The sequence below is a fragment of the Cyclospora cayetanensis genome, unplaced genomic scaffold (genome assembly GCF_002999335.1).
Source record: "Cyclospora cayetanensis isolate NF1_C8 unplaced genomic scaffold, CcayRef3 CcayRef3_contig_153, whole genome shotgun sequence".
Classification (NCBI taxonomy): Eukaryota; Apicomplexa; class Conoidasida; order Eucoccidiorida; family Eimeriidae; genus Cyclospora; species Cyclospora cayetanensis.
Genome location: NW_020312096.1, coordinates 1,382 through 19,652, shown reverse-complemented (window position 1 = coordinate 19,652; position 18,271 = coordinate 1,382). Strand labels below are relative to the sequence as shown.

Here is an 18,271-nt window from a genome sequence, read left to right as displayed (position 1 = left end):
GCTGCCTCAGCGACTTTGCCATGAACAACACGGGCTAGCTGCGGTAGCCAGCCTCTCCTGCCATAGCGTGCAGCAGTCCGTGCAACAAAGCTTTCAGCAGCTCTCCTCGCCAGCAGGTGCCCACAAACAGGTGCTCACAAAAGGTGGGAAAAACTCGAAACAGACACTTGGATAGCTGTGTCGATGCAGCCTCACGCGCAGCTGTCCAACAACCCCAGCAGCACCAAAGCCCCCCAAAACAAGCGGCTCCCGCTGCAGCAGCCACGAGGCACAGCCTGCTGAATGGCGTCAGCAGGCGCTGCTGCATGCGGCAATTGATACATGTGCCGCAGCAGCCTCCAGAGAGCAGCAACACACTGAAGCCCCTAGTCAGCAGCGTGCGCGAAAGATGCAGCAGCAGCAACAACCACAACAGCGGCAGGAGCTGTCGTTAGAGTTTCCCTTCTGCCCGCTTTTGCTGGATCCGCTTGACCCTTCTCGAGAGGCGCACGGCGGCAGCAGCACTCAGAACGGCAGCAGCTTCAATGGGATGCTCAGTGCTCTGCCGATTCATGTGCAAGATGCACGAGGAACGTATGCTCAGCTTCACCTGCAGCAGCGTCTTGACTGCAAAGCCAATGCGCTTCGCCTGCTGCAAGAACTCGAGCAGCAGCCGCTCGATCGGCCAGACTTCGCTGCAAAGTCGAAGCAGGTGCTTCAGCAGCTGCAGCAGCACGACAGGGAACTGCTGCAGGACCAGGAGCTGCTGCAGCACGTCGAAGCAGCAGCAACAGCAGAGGGGCAGGAGGGAGAGTGGGTGTCAGAGGATTTGTCGCTCTGCTGCTTCCAGGAGGCACTAGCAGCAGACATGCTGCTGTTACTAGGGCTTCCGAATCTGCAGCAGCAGCACCACTTGCAGCAGCTGCAGCATCAGCACGTCCTCCTCCACTCTCCCTGCCTGCAGAGTGTACTTGAGGAGCAAAAGAAACGCCTTCAGAAACAGAAACAGCAGCAGCGGGGGCAAGGCCGAAAGCGAACCCCCACAATGCCAGCAGCAGCAGCAACAGCAACAGCAACAGCAGCAACAGCGACCAGCGAAGTGCAGCAGCTGCGTGAGTGCCTCCGCCTCGATAATCATGCCGTCAGCAATGCAAATGTCATGAGCAACAACAGGTGGTTTGTTGCAGCGCTCTGGCGGCTGCATGCTTTAAGTTTCAATAACGATGTGATGCAGCTCCTGCAGTCGTACGGGAAGCAGCCTTCCGCAGAACACACGAGTCTTCTACTCCTCAAGGCAAAAGCTTTGGTAAGCAGCGGCTGTGTCTCCGTGTGCGTCGAGTCCAACTACGCAGCGCTGTCGCACTTGTATTCACGGAGAGGCTTTGCTTCACGCTGGCTTTTATACGCGTCTCTTGGCTGCTGTACTGCCTGTAGGCGCATGCCGGGAGGCGCAGGGAAGCAGCAGAAGTCTTGTCTTTGGAGGCTTCTCGGGCAGATCCGGAGGTAACACACAGGTCCCCTACCTTCATGAAGTTTCTCCTTCAAATGAGATGTGAGCGTATGAACATGCGGAGTTCAAGTAGATAGGGCTGGCTCTGCGTTGACTGCTTCGGACTACCGCAGCTGCTCAGCTGGCACCAGCTGCTGCTGGCCGAGGTGTACAGACACTGCGAGTTCACGGAGTTGCACATTGAGGCGTTGCGAAGCTGCTGCTGCGGCAGCAACAGCAGCAGCATGACGGCCGCTGGCTTTTCTGCAGCGACAAGGCTCTTAGGCACATGTCTCATCTCGCCGGAAGAAGGTTTGTAAATTGTTGGTGCTGCTGGTGTGTGCTGTCGTGTTAGCGGGGTTGCCTGGAGGCTGCGCGTCCTGCTGTCTGCTGCTCCAGTTCGTTGCTGCATCTGCTGCCGTATGGCCGCACTGCTACGAAAATGCAGCTGCTGCTGCTGAATCGAGAGTCGTGTTTCTCCCTGCGGCTGCTTTTTCACAGAGGTGCATCTGCTGTCGTCTCTGGGGCATGCGGACCGCGACGAACCCCTCAAGTAAAGCTGCTGAAAGCCAAAGCATGCTTTCTGAATCTCACACACACACACACACCTCCCTGCCCAACAACAGCAGCAGCTGTCGCTACGGCACCAGTGACCTCTTGCAGCAGCGGCAGCAGTCCTGTGAATCTCGCTGCCGTGCGTGCAGATGGCTGCTGCTTCACCGCTCGCAGTTGGCTTCTCCCGGCATCAAGCCGTTACGCGAAATTCAAGTGGGCGCATGCGAGCAGCCCCAGCAGCTGACACCTCGTGCAGGAACACGCTGCATGCTCTCGTGTTGCTGCAAGTGCTTCTTTCGCCGCTTTCTGAACCCTTTGCAGAGCTCCATTCTCGAGCCTTTTGCGCATCACGCCTCGCCCTGTTGGTTTCTCCGGTTACCACTGCGCGATTGCGCACTGTTTCTGCACTGTGTGTGCCGCAGGCTCTGCCTGGTGCTCCCCAGGCTGCGTCTCCTGCCTCTGCGCTGCTGCAGATGCCCGTCCCCCTCGGCTTTCGGAAATCTGGACTGGCGCTCTCCAGGTGCGACAGATGGCAGCAAAACGCATCCGCTTTCTCGCTGCTTCCCCGAGCCGTTGTTTACGCGGTGAACGGACTGCACAGTGACGGACGGCTTGTGCTCTTTAAGATTCACCGTTTTTGGATTTGCAGCTACAATGCCCGCAACGCAGCGCGACGAGCTATTCATGATGGGAGGCCGGATGACGCCTTCGCCATTTGTAGCCTGTAGGAGCTTTGACAACAAATCTTAACACTCTGCACTCACTAGGCTGCCCTGCACAGTGCCGCCTTACAGAATGTTTCAGGCACTCTCCTGTAGCGAGCTGCCTACGTATGCCTTCTCTGCTGAGTGTGTTTGTTTCTGAACGGCCAGGCTCCTGAGTCGAGATCCTTTCGATTCGGAGGCACTCCGGACTGCCAGCAGTGCAACCCTCGTTGCGCGTATGTGCTGACTGTAGGGCTGCTGCCTGCGTAGTATGCTAACGGCGGCACCTCGGCTGCTGATGATGTGTATTGTTGCTACTGCTGGTGTGCTGCTGCTGGTGTTGTTGGTGTGTAGTGTTGCTGCTGCTGGTGTGCTGCTGCGAGTGACGTGCTGGGAAGAGGTCGTACTCCTGCCCTGGCATCCTATTGGCGCGGCAGCGTCTTGAGCCGCTTCCTGCTGCCCTTGCTGCTCTGCTGCAGCTCACCTGATTGACAAGTTGCAGGAGCACCTGCTGCTGCTGACACGTGCAAAAGGGCAAAGGAATCGAGCGGAGTTCGAATCGCTCAAATGTCTTGTGGTTCGCCCCTTTGGCTGCTGATGTAGTGATGGACGCTGGCGGGGAAGGGGGGTATGGCTGCTCCCCTGTTTCGCTCCTGCCGCTGCTCTCCATACCACAGCGCATGAGCCCATTGCTCTGTATTGCGTCATGCTCTTTCTGATGCAGCGCGGGACGGTGGAGTTCACCTTCGGCGAGTTTCTGGCTGCGGCAGAAACTGCCGCGTAGGTTCCGCAGCAACGGCAGAACGGGGGCTTGGCTGTCAAATTAAGCTGCAGTGGACTGTGTGTGTGTGTGTAGCGCCTGCTAGGTGTGTGCACATGTGTCGTTTCTTCCCTTCTATACTTTACACGACTGCTGTATATACGCATATATGTGCTGCAGAAGGGCCACACGAAGAAGCGACAAGGCTCTGGAGTTGCTGCTGCTGCTTGCTGTAGCGACACAAGAGTTGCAGCAGCAGCAGCACATCTGCGCCGCCAACCCTGTACTTGAGGCTTTAGAGAGGCTGTATCCGTGGTAAGCAGAGCCGATATACCACTCGAAGATCAGCGGTGGCAGCGGCAGCTGTTTGCTTCAGGTGTGTAGCCGTCTGATGCTGCGTGGGCCTTGCAAGTTGTGGTAGAAGCAGTGGCATTCGATGCTCTACAGCTGGTGCTGATGTTGCGTTGTTTCCAGTTGCAGCGAAACTCTGCTATTAGCAGCTCGGCGGCTCCTAGAGAGGCAGCGCTCGGCTTCGTCTGATACGCAGCGATGGCGCGCTGCTGGTGCCGGCACGGTGTACTTACAGCGCGCGTTGTAAGGAGGTTGGGGTGTCGCTGCAGAAGTCCACTGCTGGTGGTGGAACATGCATAAATTTATTGCTGCTGTTACGGGTGCAGAAACCTATTGATGCTGTTGAGGGTGCAGAAATTCATTGCTGCTGGTTTTGTCGTTGTTTCTGCCTTTTCCTATGGTGCTGGAGGGTAGATCGGCGCCATGCATGCAACTGCTGCAGACGCTGTATTTGCAGCCATCAAATACAGCTGAAAAATGCTTTTGCTGCTGCAGGGAGCTACGCCCTGGTTGCCCGCTACTGCTCAACGAGATGGGCGCAGTGGCAGCAGAAGCCAAGAAGTAAATCGAGCTGTAGATCCTGATGCTGTCTCTAAGTGTAGTGTATCTGCTACTGGGGGATCCTGGGCTGCTGTCGAGGTGGTTGCTGATATTTCAAATCGTTCGCTGCTTCTATCGTCTGTAGGGCAGCTAGCTTTGTGGGGAGTTCTGGTGCTGAGCGGGTGCTCGCTGCTGCTGTTGCCGCAGATTCGACAGCGCCCTTTACTGGCTAGAGAAGGCAGTAGCTGCTGCTGCAAATATCGAAACAGCGGGCATCTGCATGGCAATGCCGCAATACCTCTCAAACCTGGCAGTGTGCCGTCTACGGGTAGGACAGCTTCCCGGTGCTGCAGCCGCTGCTCGCGCTGCACTTCGTGCCGCAGCAAAGCTTGCGCAGCTCACTGCCTGCCCGATAGGGCCTTTGTCAGGCCTCGCGTACGATTTTCTTTATGAACTACAGCAGCTTCGAAGCAGCAGCCGGGGTGTAGCTGCTGCTACCGACCCACTACGCCTTCGAGCTGCTGGCGCTGGATGCAGCAACCTGCAGCGACAATTTGCTGCCGGGAACGCTGCTGTGCTCCTGTCTACTGCTAACGCCTGGCTAGTGCTTGGAGTTGTCACTCTTTACGGCGGCAAGAGCGAAGAGGCAGTGCCAGCCATCGAATACGTAAGCGCACTGCGAGGAAGCCGTCGCTAGGTGCTGCAGCTGCAGTTTATCTGGTGACGGACCGCAGGTACAGCACGTCTTTGTTCCCTCTCTACTCGTTGCAGGGATGCCGTGTTGCACGCTTATCCGCCTTCTGCTGCTGCTGCAGGCGCTAAGCTTGACATGGGCTATGGAGGCGTTCGGTAGCACACGCAGAGAAACCCTGCAGTCTGCAGCAAAGACAGCAGCGCCAGCTGCTTCGCCAAGCCTGAGGCTGAATTTGCTGCAGCGCATCTACAACTTGGCACTAGGGGCAGCAGCACCTGCAGTAGCACACAATGATCCAATCGAGCTGGGAGGCCCTTTGACAAGACCCCCTACAGACAAATGGATTTCGCAGCAACAGCGACAGCTGCGCCAGCAGTCTGAGCTGCAGCAACGCTGCTGCGAAGAGGAGCTGCAGCGGCGCCGGGTGTCGCTGCAGCAGAGACTGCATGAATTAGGTGAGGAGGATACACTTGAATGGATAGCGTTGATGCGGCTGCACCAGCAGCAGGCTCGACGCAAACTGGCTGAGGCAGCAGCCACGATGGGCATCGACAGCAGCAGCAATCGACAGCAAAGCGCTGCATGCATTGCTTCCAGTGTAAATCCGTAGCATTCGGCTGCAGTTGGCCATCAAGAAATCAAGCACATAGGGCTCCTGCCAGTAGTGCAGCAGCGCCTTCCGCTATTTAGGAGCTGCAGCAGAGGCTGCTACAGCCAGTTCCGATGGGAGTCCGTCTGCAGCAGCAGTTGCTGTCTTTGCTGCTGCTGCTGCTCCTGAGCCTCAAAGGGCTGCAGCACGCATGGCTCTCGCCTCGGCTTCAGCATAGTCCTTCGGATCAACTTTGCGCAGCATAACAACCCTAAAACAGCAATCGAGAGACAGTCTCACAGTTACGCAGTAAACCGTTTGCTAATGGGCACAGCACATGCCCATGGCAGCAGGTGGCACTTACTCGAGCGCAACACGTGATTACAGCGGCGGGAGTAGTGGCTTACGGTTTGAGTGTATCTGCAACGGCAGCCAGGGCTGCTTCTGCCGCTGCAGTGGCTGCTTCACAGCTGCGACGTGCAAGCAACTCGACGAGCCAACAACTCTCGCCTCCTTCCCACAAAGGCTGCTGGTGGGCAGGGTCCTACAGCAAAGGCAGAAGCAGCAGCAGCTCTCACGAGAGCGCCGTCGTTAAAGCACTGAAATTCCAACGGCCTTGCTGCGTTGAAATAAGGAGAGACACACAGCTGCGGCGACAGCACCACCCCCAGCACCATACGAGAAAGTGCCGTTGAACGAGTAGCACGACATGCCGTGAAGTCTTCGGTTTAAAGTGGAAGACGTCGGCTTTCACGTGGACCATGCCAACACGCCTTAACAGGAAAAACAGGCGCAAGCGGAGAAGGCAGGCAGGAGAAACAACTCGCCAAAATGCATAGATGCCCCACCATGCCGTGGAGGCTTCATAGACGCAAGGCAGTATGTAGCGAGTGCTTTCTGGCTGGCCATGTGTCGTAGCTACACAGCTTAGCAAGCCTGCATTCTGCCCTCCCAGTGTACGCCCTACCTAAATCCTAGCATGCCTAAGAGACCCCTGATGCTTTGCGACGTTTCCACCGCACAAACGCGAACGGCTTCCGCAGTTCGCTTCGCATGAAGTCCTCCTACCAAGACGCCTCGATCTACGTGAAACACCGTGCTGCATGCATGCCACACAGAAGACGCTCCCCTATGGGCTCCACGCTCACGAGACAGCGTCTGCTTCAAAATAAAGGAAACTGGCCTTTCGGATGCATACCAGGCATCCTTGACGGCGGGTGGCTCGGAGTACCACCTGAGGGTCAACTCATGCGGCGTGTCTGCACGCTTCCGCATGTCCATACAGCCTGCAGGAGCCTCAACACACACAACCCATCATGGTGGGAGGAGGGGGGGGGTGGTGGTGGTCCTAGGGAGGCTTTCGCTCCCTGTAGGGTTTGAAAAGGCAGTGAAGGCGCAGTACGCGATGTTCGGAAGTTGGAAACGCCCCCTTAGCGGCAACACACCCGTCTGGGCAGCGGCGGTGTGCATGACAACATCTGTCCAACTGGAGGCGGAGCGAACATCTGCCGTGCCGCTGCACAGCTCCAGCAGCCTCTCCTTTTCTTCCTCCGTTCGTATGAGACCCTGAGCAAAAACCGATGCCGCCAAGGTAGTTCTAAAGGCCGATGGGGAGCAGCGTTTTCACAGACTCCCCCTGACCCCGATGCTACGCCGCGCGTGGCACCCTGCGCTCTGAGTGCGTCGTCGCGCCTGGGAGTACACTGAAGGATACCGCTGGAGGATCTGCCCGTGCTGCTGCTGCTGCTGCGTCGGCGGTAACTGCCACTTCGGCTCAGACCCTCCCCTCTGCTGCTTTCCTCTCTTACCCGGAGGCGCAACTCTGTATACACCGCAGAGCTCGAGGCCGAATCTCTCCCCAGGCTTTCGCCCTCCACATCTTCCCACCCACGAAATAAAAACGCCATCCGCAGGGAAGGCGTGGGATCTTCAGGGCTGGAGAGGACAAACCACCCTAAGCAGCCTCAAGCCCTCCAAGGGCCTAACCTTCGCACCATTGAGAGACGCCGTCAGATCCCGTGAGGCATTTCTACACTATTTAAGGCTTAAGATTGAGGGTTCAGCTTCCTGTGGTCCCGCGGCTAGCGCGGGGTGCCCTGACATTCGTTGGGGGGCCCTACAACGGGGCCTCGCGGTGCGACTGCCAAATCGGCTATTCATCTTTCTTATGATCCTGTCTCAATTAATTTACATATATTTCCTTTTATCTGCTTATCAACGCTGCAGTGCGCTTCTACGGGCTGCTTTCCACCGCCTGGTCTCCCTACAACTGCACCGCCGCCGCCAGTGCAGCCGCGGTTGCGGCTGTCTGTACACCTCACATGAATGGGTGCCCTTGCTCCTTGTCCTTTGCGGGGTATCAGGTTTACTGCTGCAGCGCCCCGAGCGGTGCTGTAGCTGCCGGCAGATCGCAATGGCTGCTGCAAAAAGAGGAGGAGCAGCAACCCTTGCTGCTCCTGCCGCTGGCGGCAGTCCACTGGCACTGATTACAATAGGTCTTCTGTTGCAGCCACGCCATCTTTGGTGTGTTGCCCTATTCTGGATAGCGCCGCAGCCGGCAGTGATATCTGCTGCGGCTGCATCCCTCCCTGCAGAGGCTGCAGCAGCAGCCGCAAAACCCCAAGCCGACCCCAATAATGAAGACAGCAGCAGCATCAGCCTGTTCTCAGACACCGAAATACCTCCGGGAGCGCACAATGTCTTGATGCTGCTGCTGCTCCTGCTGTTTGCTGCTTGGCTGCTGAATGTGCTGCCGCGGCTTCTCAGCCTCCTGCAGATCAAGAAGCAACTCGCCGTGCAACGAGTACAGAGCTGCTGCTGCTGCTGTTGCTGCTGCGAGTATCCTCAAGGCGACTGCAGTCTGGATAATGCGCTACTGCAGCTCCGGATGTTCTGGCCGCTTCTCGTCCTGCTTGCAGGTATTACGTCGGTGCCCTCTGATTGTGCTCCTGCTGGCTGCTGCAGGAGGCGTTGCTACTTGCGGGATTCGGAATGTATAGATCAGAGCTGCAGCAGCTACTCAGGCTGCACTTTAACAAGCTGCTCCAACAGAATAAGCCTGCCGCGGCTGCAGCCATGCCCCTGGTGGAGGTGAAGGCATACGCCTACGACCCGCTGCCTCTAACTCAGGGTGACATAGCGGAGGCTGCCGAGCTTTTCCAGCAACAGAAGCAGCTGCGTCACGAGCCGGTGCAACAGGATCGAGAGCTTGCAGCAGCCCACACAAGCAGCAGCAGCAGCGGCATCAGCATGTTTGCTGTAGCTGCAGGTCCACTAGGGAGTCGCTGCTGCAGTAGCAGCAGGCGAGGGCGCAGTGGCAGCAACAGCAGCAGCAATTCACAGCAGCAGGAAGCCTTGCTGGACGCTGCGTCTCTCAGCATTGCTGATGCTGTCTGCACAGAGGCACAGGCAACAGCAGCAGCAGTGGCTGCTGCTACCGCCCTAGCAGGTGGCGGGTTCGAGGTATCCGTTGATGCTGCAGAGACAGCGTCCGTTAGAGCTTATTGGGGAGTGACGCGAAAGGCAATGGAAGCATTCGTAAGCGTCCTCCTGCGTCATTTGGCCTGTTCCGCTGCCTAGAGTGTTCGTACACCTCCAGGTGCCGCCTTGGCTCGAGCGAAGTTGCTGATGGCTTCTGCAGGAGGGGCGGCAGAGTTTAGGCGTCTGTGTATGTGAGAGCAGCTGAAGGGGAGCAGCGCCAACGAAGGCGATTCTTTGCTGGCCGGCTCCGCGAGGCGTTTGGCGCGCTTTTTGCCAAAGAGTGGCTCCTCAAGCAGCAGCAGGCTCAGCCGTAAGCAGCAGCGACGAGCAGACGGCAGCAGCTGCAGCAATGGCAGGCAGCAGCAGCAGCTACTTGAGTTGCGTGTGCTGAAGGGTGGGTCAGGCGTGTTCGCTGCAAAGTGCTGTTGCTGCCGCGTCTCATCGAGTGCTGCAGCGCGTGCTGCTGTTGCTGCAAATCCGATTTGCTGCAGTCCACACGCATGGGCAAGGCGTTGCTGCAGAGGCTTCCACTGTACAGTGGACTCGTGAGGACTGCTGCCTTCTCTCAGCTCCCCATATGTACGTGGCAGCGTTTTCCCCGTGCAGCTCCTGCTGTGGCTTGCAGCTCTTGTGGCTGTTGCGACGTGGTTGCCACTGCTTCCTCGGCAGCTGCTCAGCGGCTGCTGCAGGCAGGCACTTGAGGGGCATGCGTCTGTCTTGTCGCGTGGCGTTGTTTGCAGCGTGCCTGCTGGTCGAAGCCACCGCCTTCGATTCTTCACGCAAGATCCCGTAAAGTTTAGCCTTTCCAGTCCTTGCTAGAAAATTCCGCAGAGCCAATCCGTAGCAGAGCACTGGAAGCGGCTGCACGGATCTGGAACTGCCCCTTGCAAGCGCTGAACTGGGCGGTTTTGCAGGGAAGCTGCAAGCATGCCTTGATGGCGCAGAGCTGCCGCGTTTGCTGCACCTGCCGCGTTTGCTCTGCAGGATAACACGTGTGGTCAGGTGATGCCATGCTCTGAAGGCCTCTTTCCGCTGGTAATCACGGCGTCTGTCGTCGTGTCTCAGGTTCGCCACTACTGCTGTATTCAAGTACACAAGCCCGCGGGGCCCTCTGATCCACTGCAGAGGCATGCTGAGCGAGGGATAATAGTCTGTGGCTTTTGTGGGTGCCGTCTGTTGCGCTCGTTGTGCTCGTCGCCTGCGGATGCATCTTCAGCAAGTGTTTTGCGCTGCGCTGCGCTGCGCATTTATGTGGCTTACAGCAGGAAGACAAGGACGAATTTTCCGTTTCACGGCAACCAAGCAAGGGAGAGGTGTGCTGCGGGACGCACAGCCACCGTCCATCCTTGTCTGGTAATAGTTCTTGGTATTCGGTGCACTGCTGCATGTGTGTGTGTGTGTGTGTATGTGTGTCGGTGGCTTTTTTGTGTTGTTTCGCCAGGCTTCATGCCATCTGCTGCTGTTGCGCTGCCGCCCTCTACCTCCTCCTCCCCCTTCGACCAGCAGCAAGACTCGGTTATCTGCTGCAGCGGCTGTCGCTACTGCGACGGCTCCCTTCCCGTCTTGTTATGTGTCCCACCGATTTGAGGTGTACAGACAGCTTCTAGCAGGGGGTAGCCTCACCAAACCTCAGGAAAAAGGCGACGTATTTGGGGTCAGCAGCAACAGCGGAACCTACGATATCGATTGCCTCGTCTGCATGACAAACCCCAAAACTGTAGTTTTATATCCTTGCAGGTACGGTGGTGCTGCGGCTGCTGCTCTTGTTTTCCGTGGTCACTCTGTCAGTCCTGCTTGGGAGTATGCCTAAACAAAGGTCAAGCAGCCGCATTTTGATGTGTTCGGGAGCGGATGCTGCCACTGTGTGAATGTGCTGCTGCTGCTGCAGACACTGCGCCTTGTGCGTTGAGTGCCTCCAAGCGCTGCACCAGGAGAAATGCCCTGTGTGTCGCTCTCCTTTCTTTGCGTTTATTACTTTCCCCTTGAAAAAACAATTGGCTGCAGCACATGCAGCCGGACATGTGACTCCCGCTGCTCCTGTTGGCGCCGCCGCTGACGCATCGGCAGCAGGAGCTGTCCGGAGCACTGCCAGTAGTAGTGCCGCGCCAGCTCCGCACCAGCAAAGGGGGGGAAGCAGAGTTGTACCACTTAGCTGATTCGGCGTGTCTAGTGACAGCTGATGCAGCAACCGTGTGTGTATCAGTAGCAACCTGATTGTATACTCTGTAGTTGCTGGAATCAGGCGCATCGCTGTATCTACAGGCAGCAGCGGCCTCTACAGAAGCGCACACAAGCGCGCATCATGCAGTCAGAGCTTTGTGCTCTGCATGCAGCAGCTGGGCGTTTGACGCCACTACATGCCCCTACGATAAGGCTTTTAAGGTTAGAAGTGTCGATTGCTTCCCCTTGAACTTCTGTATATGGGACCGCATGGTGGTTTTTGCTTCACCGTAGAAACAATTTGTCGCGGATCATTGGGCGTCTTGTGAAATAAGTGGATGCCAGATCAAAGACAACTTGTAATGCGGCGCGTCGATGCCAAAGTACCCCATCGAACCACTGCAGAAACTACATGTAAAGCTTGTTCTGGAAGTGACTGTTAAACGTTTTTTTGCCAGCGGAATGTCCGCAAGGGATTCCGCAGCTGCCTGGATGGCTCGTTGGCGAGGTGGGACCTCAGATACACGTCGGTGTGGTAGGCACTACAAAATCTCCACATTTAAGATTTCACCCGGGAAAATATACCCAGCTGGGTTCCTGTTACTCCTTGCCCACAAGAGTCCACGGCTCTTCTCTATGCTACTTTACTTGAAGTAGACGACAGTCGTCTGCTTCACACTGGCTTGCCCGATACACGTGAGAATCTCGGCGGAGGGCCATTAGAGTATTCAGGTAGGCATGGCTGTTTCTTTCACTGCTTGTGGCTAGTGCTATGCATGTTAAGACAAAAGTATCTGAAACTGAGGGCAAGGGGCTACTAGTAAAATGGCCCCTGGGAGCGGAGGGTTCACAACCCCTACTAAGGTCTCTACTATTATCGTGTTTTGATGTTGGACCCGATACAAGTGCTATTTTTGGCATAACCTTGGTTGAAACTGCATCTGCATGTACCGCTACTGTGGAGGCCGTTGGACAAAGCTGTGCTGCAGCTGCTTTCCTCTGGCTCTCTTAACCCATACTGCGACGGCTCGCTTCCATGAACAAATTGTCCAAGTTTTTTCTCAGGTAGCCATCCCTTCGCCTGGTAAAACGACCTGCTGTCGCTGATGCGAAAGAGGATGCAATAAAGCAGCAATTAAAACAGCAGCTGGGTGAAAGATTTTTTGACGCAAATAGTGCAGCAACATTAGGGCACTTTCAGCTGATGCAAAAGCGATTATAGAGGGTTAAGAATAATACAGCAACGCCGCAATTAGGCATATCCGCCCTTCAATCTGTAGAGCCACAGGGATGCTGAATGAGGAAAATCATCAAGTCTTCCTTTAGCGGATCTGAGAAGATGTTGCTCGCTATTCCCAGTGGGAAAGTCCGAAAGGCTAAACCTTATCAGCAGCGACAGAGGCAATTAGAGTGCACAGATACTCTTATATCAAGGATAAATTAAGGAGAATACTTCTATTCAATGGTACACAGCTTGAGGGAGCAGCAGGCGACCTGCTGCATCATTGCTGCTGTTGCTACGGCTGCTGCACACTCTGTACCGTTCCAACTCCCTGATACGCCAGTACTGCAGCTCAACGATACCAAACAAATAGGACACATCATAATTAGCAAAGTGTGCAGCACTAGAAGAATGAGAAGCAGCAACTATAGAGCCACCACAAGCCGGAGCAGCAACAGCCTAGTCCCTCGGATGCAGCTGCAGACACTGGTATTCGACATCAGCTGCATATGTGATGTCACTGCGTCCTCTTTGATGTTTTGATGCGCGTTAATATTATTAATCCTACTTCTAACCCATAGCAGCCGCCTTGGCAACAATTAGCTGAAACGCAGTTTCCTAACCTGGGTCACTCTCGAATCCCTGCTGCCACTGCGCATCGATACAGCGCTGCAGCACCGACGCGGCTGCAGGAATCTTCATAGAAATTGCTTCGATTCCCCCAACGATTCATGCAAAGTTTCAGTTTTTTCCTTAACGAGAAAATCATTGGCGGCTGAAACTTGAGCAGCATTTCGCATTGGGGGCCGATTGAACGGATGGTGCTGCTGCTCCTGCCGCTGCGCAGCGGTGACTTCGAGTGTTCGGGCTGCTCCTCCTTATGAAGCTATTAATAAGGTGCAGCCATAGCACCTGGTACCCCTCTTAAGCCAACTGTGGGATCTTAAGAATTGCGGTGGCAGCAGCTTCAATAGCAGCAGCCTTAGCAGCTCGGTGTCAAATGGTACTTTGTTTTGCAGCAGAGCCCAGGGGCATTTCGTCGCTGATGCTGCCGACCTTCGAGGGCCTAACCATAGCGATGATTGCACGTTGCTTCTAAAATACACACGCATGCTGCTGCTGATCCTTGCCGCTCCCTCTTTAGGTAGCTGTCTACTCTCCTGAATGGCAAGTAAAATGTCCCTTATGAAGAGGTGATTTTTACTATGAGGATGCAGGGCAGGTAGTAGCGGTATTTACTCTAGGTAAACTTTTCACTTCTTCCAAATTTATGGACGCCCACACCATTTCCACCAGTGAAGGCCTCTCCAACGAAATTCGACCCTCATGTGTTCTTGCTGGCCTACATGAGTATGCGGTTGAAGGAAGGTGTGGCTTCTGACATACTGTTAGTGTAAGACATGCAGCAGCTTATGGAGCAGGATAAGACGAAAGCAGCAGCAGAAACAGATTTAGCAGTTGCCGCTGATACAAGTGAATCAGCATGGGGGATGTTGATGCCTTAGTTTCTGCGTGGCACTTGGAGGGCACCACAAGTGGGCCAGGTGCAGCACCTGGTGAATCGGAGCCCTCTACTTTCTTTACTCCTGCAGCCTCCTGTGAGTTTCCAATCGATGCCTCTGTGTCTGTGGCCGCGGATACCGCACTGCAGCACCCCCATGAAGCTCCTGGCACTGCGAAGCACCACGGGAGTCTCAAGCTACTGCAGACGCACCAAATGGGTTCCCTTAAGGAGAAATCGGTGTTTTCCTCACAGCATTGTCTCATGCAGGAGCAGCAGTCGCCGTCAAAGCATGCCTTCTCTTTACGAACAAAACCCAGGCTGGTTGCTGTAGCCGCTGCAGCACTCGCACGGCCTTTCCAGCGACGCCAGGCACCTCCAAGCGGAGATCAGCAGCAGGTATTGGAGCAGCCACAACGTGCAGAAGACACAGTGAATACGGCGGGAAAAAGTTGGGGGCAGTCAGATGCGCTCGATCCAAAGCAACAGCTACAGCTGTGCACCAACCCTCCTCGTAAAATGAAGTCTCTTGAAAGTACCCTGGGGAGGCTGCTCGGTAGATGGGGGGAACGGCCTCCTCTTGTTGGTCCGTCTGCATTTCCTCGAAGTAGCAGCACGAAATTCTGTAGAAGCAGTGGGCCTATCAGTTGCGTATTGGACCACAGTCCGGAAGTCGGCCTGTCGCATAGATGCCTCTCATCCTCTTACACCTCGCAGTGGATGCAAGAACAGTCACAGCAATGCGAGAGCGAGCATGTGCTTGAGCAGCAAGCAAGAATGTGCAGTTGTGAGTCATTACCCTCCGCTGTTTCTACACAGGACAACTCGCATCAGCTGATGCAGCAGGTGCCGGACTGTTCACTACAGGAACTGCAACAGCAGCGATCGCGGGGTGGCCCCTTCGACGGCAACGCCGCAACATCAGAGACACATGGGAAAGTACAACGGCAACAGTCTTCGCTTGCGTCAGCAGAGGGTTCAGGTGGCGAACTCGCAGAAGAGTTTTATGTCGACCCCTATTTTGAGAAGCAGCAGAAGCAGCGGCATCGACAGCAGCGCCTTGCAGCAGCAGGAGACCACTTCCTCATACCAAGCAAGGAAACAAAATCGCTGAGTAGCAGCAGCACCAGAGCTCCGGTGGGCAGTAGCAGCAGTAATAACAGCAGTAGCAATAGCTGTATGACGACGAATCTGTTCGAATCCACCTTAAAAGCGGAAGACTCAGATAACGGGGAGCTAACAACAAGTCGGGAGGCTCTGGTGACGGATTTTGTGGCCACACCAAACCACATAGCACCCACAACGGCTGCAATTTCGAAAGCAATAAGCGCAGCGCTGCCAGACGGCTCAAGAGTGCCGCTGCCAGTAGCACCACCTCCCAAGCGGAGAGACGCAATGCACAAGAGAACAGATGAAGAAGTGTCTCATCTTATATGTGAGCCCGTCGTGCAGCACCGAAAGCTCCAGGAACCCGACCACATGGTGAATCTAAGCTTCAGAGAGGCCGCATGCGACGGCACCATCAAAACGATTGCAAGAGCTCGCAAGCCTTCAGGCATCGTTTTGCCAGGAGCAACAGCTGCAACAACAGCAGGAGTAACTCAAACCGCAGTACTGACCAGTCATTTTCCTGGCGTTTTAGATTCGACGAATCATAAGCACGTTCAAGGATCAGCAACAGCCTTGACAGCACCACAGGACATCCGTACCCCCACTAAAGCGGTGCTTTTTACGGAAAGTTGGGCGACCCCGAGAAAAGAAAACGCTTCTCCTGGTAGCGTTGCAGCTCAACTCCTTAATTCCGAAGCTCATGAAGAGCATGAGCAGGAAGAGCACCAGCAACAGCCGGAAGACCAGTGGCAGCAACAGGAGCAGCACGAGGCTACGCTGCATCAGCAATCGAATGTGCAGCAGCAGGAACAGGTAGCACTGCGTCACATGGACAGTCCGCGCGCTGGGGTAGCGTCTTCGGGGGAGGGAACTTCAGCAGCGTACAACGAGGCTCACGCAGTATCACTCTCAAGGACTGCAGCAGCAGTACCTCCAGTGCCTCCAGCGGCGTTTAGTGATGAGGTGCAGGAGCTTTGTAGCAGCTCTAAGCCGTTGTCTCCCATCACGGTGCTACAGCATTTTGCATGGCAACTCACCGAATGGGAACGAAAGGAAGTTCTCGAATACCCCCAGGTGTGGTACTGGGGTTCACAGCGGGAGAAACCAGCAGGTACTGAGGATGCATGCTTATACGGTGGCCCTTTTGCTAGTGCTGCCGCAGGTGTTTCTCACGGTAAGCATTCAGGGAATGCAGCGGTAAGGCGATCGGAGGGTCCTTCCGAATCACGCGAATCTGTCTTGCGGACAGCGCCATCCGCCTTCAGCAACAGTTTCAGCAGCAAGCTCTACAGCGCCAACATGACGCGTAGCAACAGACAGCTGATGAATGCGACCAGCGGCAGTGCATGCAGCTACTTTTGCGACTCCCGTGGAGAGTACCTTGTGTCGCTGCAAGATCATATTTGTTATCGTTTCCAGCTTCTGCAGCCTCTAGGAACCGGATCTTTCGGGAGTGTATTCAGAGCACTAGATCACAGAACTGGCGAGGAAGTTGCCCTAAAAATTATCAGAAACAAGTGCAGCTTCCACCTCCAGGGACGAGAGGAAGTGAAGGCGCTGCGGCTGCTGCTTACCCTTGACAAGGGCGACAAGGCAAACGTAGTGCACCTCAAAGAAACCTTCCTTTTTCGTGGTCACTTGGTGCTCAGTTTTGAACTGCTCGGCCATAATCTGTACGCATTCCTACGGAGGAACAAATTTCGGGGGTTTTCTACTCTCGCCGTTCGTAGTATTGCCATTCAGCTCCTGCACGCCCTCCGGCTGCTCAAGAAGGCCAGGATAGTGCACTGTGATGTGAAGCCTGAGAACATAGCTCTGCTGAATGGCAGGAAAAGCACTGTCAAGCTTATTGACTTTGGTAGCAGTTTTAAAGATGGGCGGCAGCAGCCGAACGCGTATATTCAGTCGCGCTACTACCGCTCACCAGAAGTCCTCTTGGGACTTCCGTACGGCCACGCAATTGATATCTGGTCGTTGGGATGCGTCTTAGCAGAGCTGCACACAGGTATTCCCCTCTTTCCGGGAGAGGATGAGGCCGACCAACTCGCAAAGATTGCTTCTCTTTTGGGGTTCCCTCCTGCGGACTTGATCATGCGCTCTCCTCGCAGCGGCCTCTTCTTTGATGGCGATTCAGAGGACACCTTTTGCTTCTTTAATTCTGGACACAACCGCTCGCCTACAGAAGCGTCTAGCTCTGCCAACTCCCTGACAGCCAAAAGTCTAGAAGAAGCTGTAGCCCCAGCGGATCATTCGTTTGTCGATTTCCTTAAAGGTACAACTTTTGCAGTCCCTTTCTTCTCAGTTAGTCAGTCGTGGGGCTCCTTTTTGTCTTCAAAAAATCTCATACGCTGGACCACCCATGACAGATTAATGGGTGTAGGCCAAGTTCTTGTTGCCGCAACGGGTGATATATATATATATATATATATATATATATATATATACATGCTTTAAAGCCACAAAGCCAGAGCAGAAGCACCTGGAATTTGTGCACATGTGTATGGCTATGGGTACAGACGTACGTGCAGGCTTAATGCACATGTGCTTCCATACAGCATTTTTTGCATTATATGTATCTTTGTTGTTGCAGGCTGTCTTTGCTGGGATGCAACGGATCGAATGACACCAGAGGAGGCACTTCAACACCCCTGGCTTCAAGAATTCTACTATTTGCGTCACCGGCGGTACCGCTAATGACCTTTGCTTACTGATGACAATACACCATCAGAACCATATCCACGTTCTTCCGCGCATTCAGCTTGCTACTCCTCACAGGAGCTCAGAATCAATTCCAAGTGCTCACCTCTCATGTTGCAACTGTTGCTAGTGCATGCAGCAGGACCGTCTTATTCTGTGTGGCGTGTGAGGTGGGCCTGGCCTGTATTTGCGCGTCGCCCTTCCGAATTGTGCTTTACCATATTCGCATTGGTCTTCGCTGACGCTGCCGCAGGCTTAGCAGCAGCTGGCGCCTTCCTCATGCGCAGCAGTGCTATCTGTTTTGCAGCCCGTGCCAGCGGGCTGAGAGTTTCAACTTCCACTGTTTTGAATTTATGCTTGTCTTCTGATTAGAAGCAGTGCAGACTACTTGCTGAGGCCGTATGTATACCTATTTGCGGCAAATAAAACCGAATACCGCC

The 18,271-nt window shown here is 55.0% G+C and overlaps 3 protein-coding genes across 3 annotated transcripts; 2 read left to right on the top strand and 1 right to left on the bottom strand.

Annotated features, from left to right (window-relative positions):
* The first annotated feature begins 388 nt into the window (after positions 1–388).
* LOC34617309 lies at positions 389–5,682 on the top strand. Its single transcript, XM_026336906.1, is given in 12 exon segments — positions 389–990; positions 1,153–1,285; positions 1,414–1,482; positions 1,567–1,841; positions 2,673–2,747; positions 2,896–2,963; positions 3,207–3,304; positions 3,452–3,507; positions 3,962–4,081; positions 4,334–4,399; positions 4,586–5,045; positions 5,446–5,682. Coding segments are annotated over 12 exon segments (2,259 nt in total).
* A 171-nt stretch (positions 5,683–5,853) lies between these two features.
* LOC34617310 lies at positions 5,854–7,568 on the bottom strand. Its single transcript, XM_026336905.1, has 7 exons — positions 7,470–7,568; positions 7,165–7,227; positions 6,920–6,947; positions 6,629–6,773; positions 6,341–6,434; positions 6,069–6,205; positions 5,854–5,932 (listed from the first exon to the last, which is right to left on the bottom strand). The coding sequence occupies exons 1-7, from the start codon at positions 7,566–7,568 to the stop codon at positions 5,854–5,856; spliced, it is 645 nt and encodes a 214-aa protein (XP_026192690.1).
* Positions 7,569–9,501: 1,933 nt separating this feature from the next.
* LOC34617312 lies at positions 9,502–18,001 on the top strand (the record flags this gene model as incomplete). The annotated part of the gene is made up of 6 exons (XM_026336901.1): positions 9,502–9,525; positions 14,298–15,052; positions 15,143–15,847; positions 15,971–17,406; positions 17,725–17,818; positions 17,893–18,001. Coding segments are annotated over 6 exons (3,123 nt in total), but the record flags the coding sequence as incomplete, so codon positions are not given.
* Between the last annotated feature and the right edge of the window lie 270 nt (positions 18,002–18,271).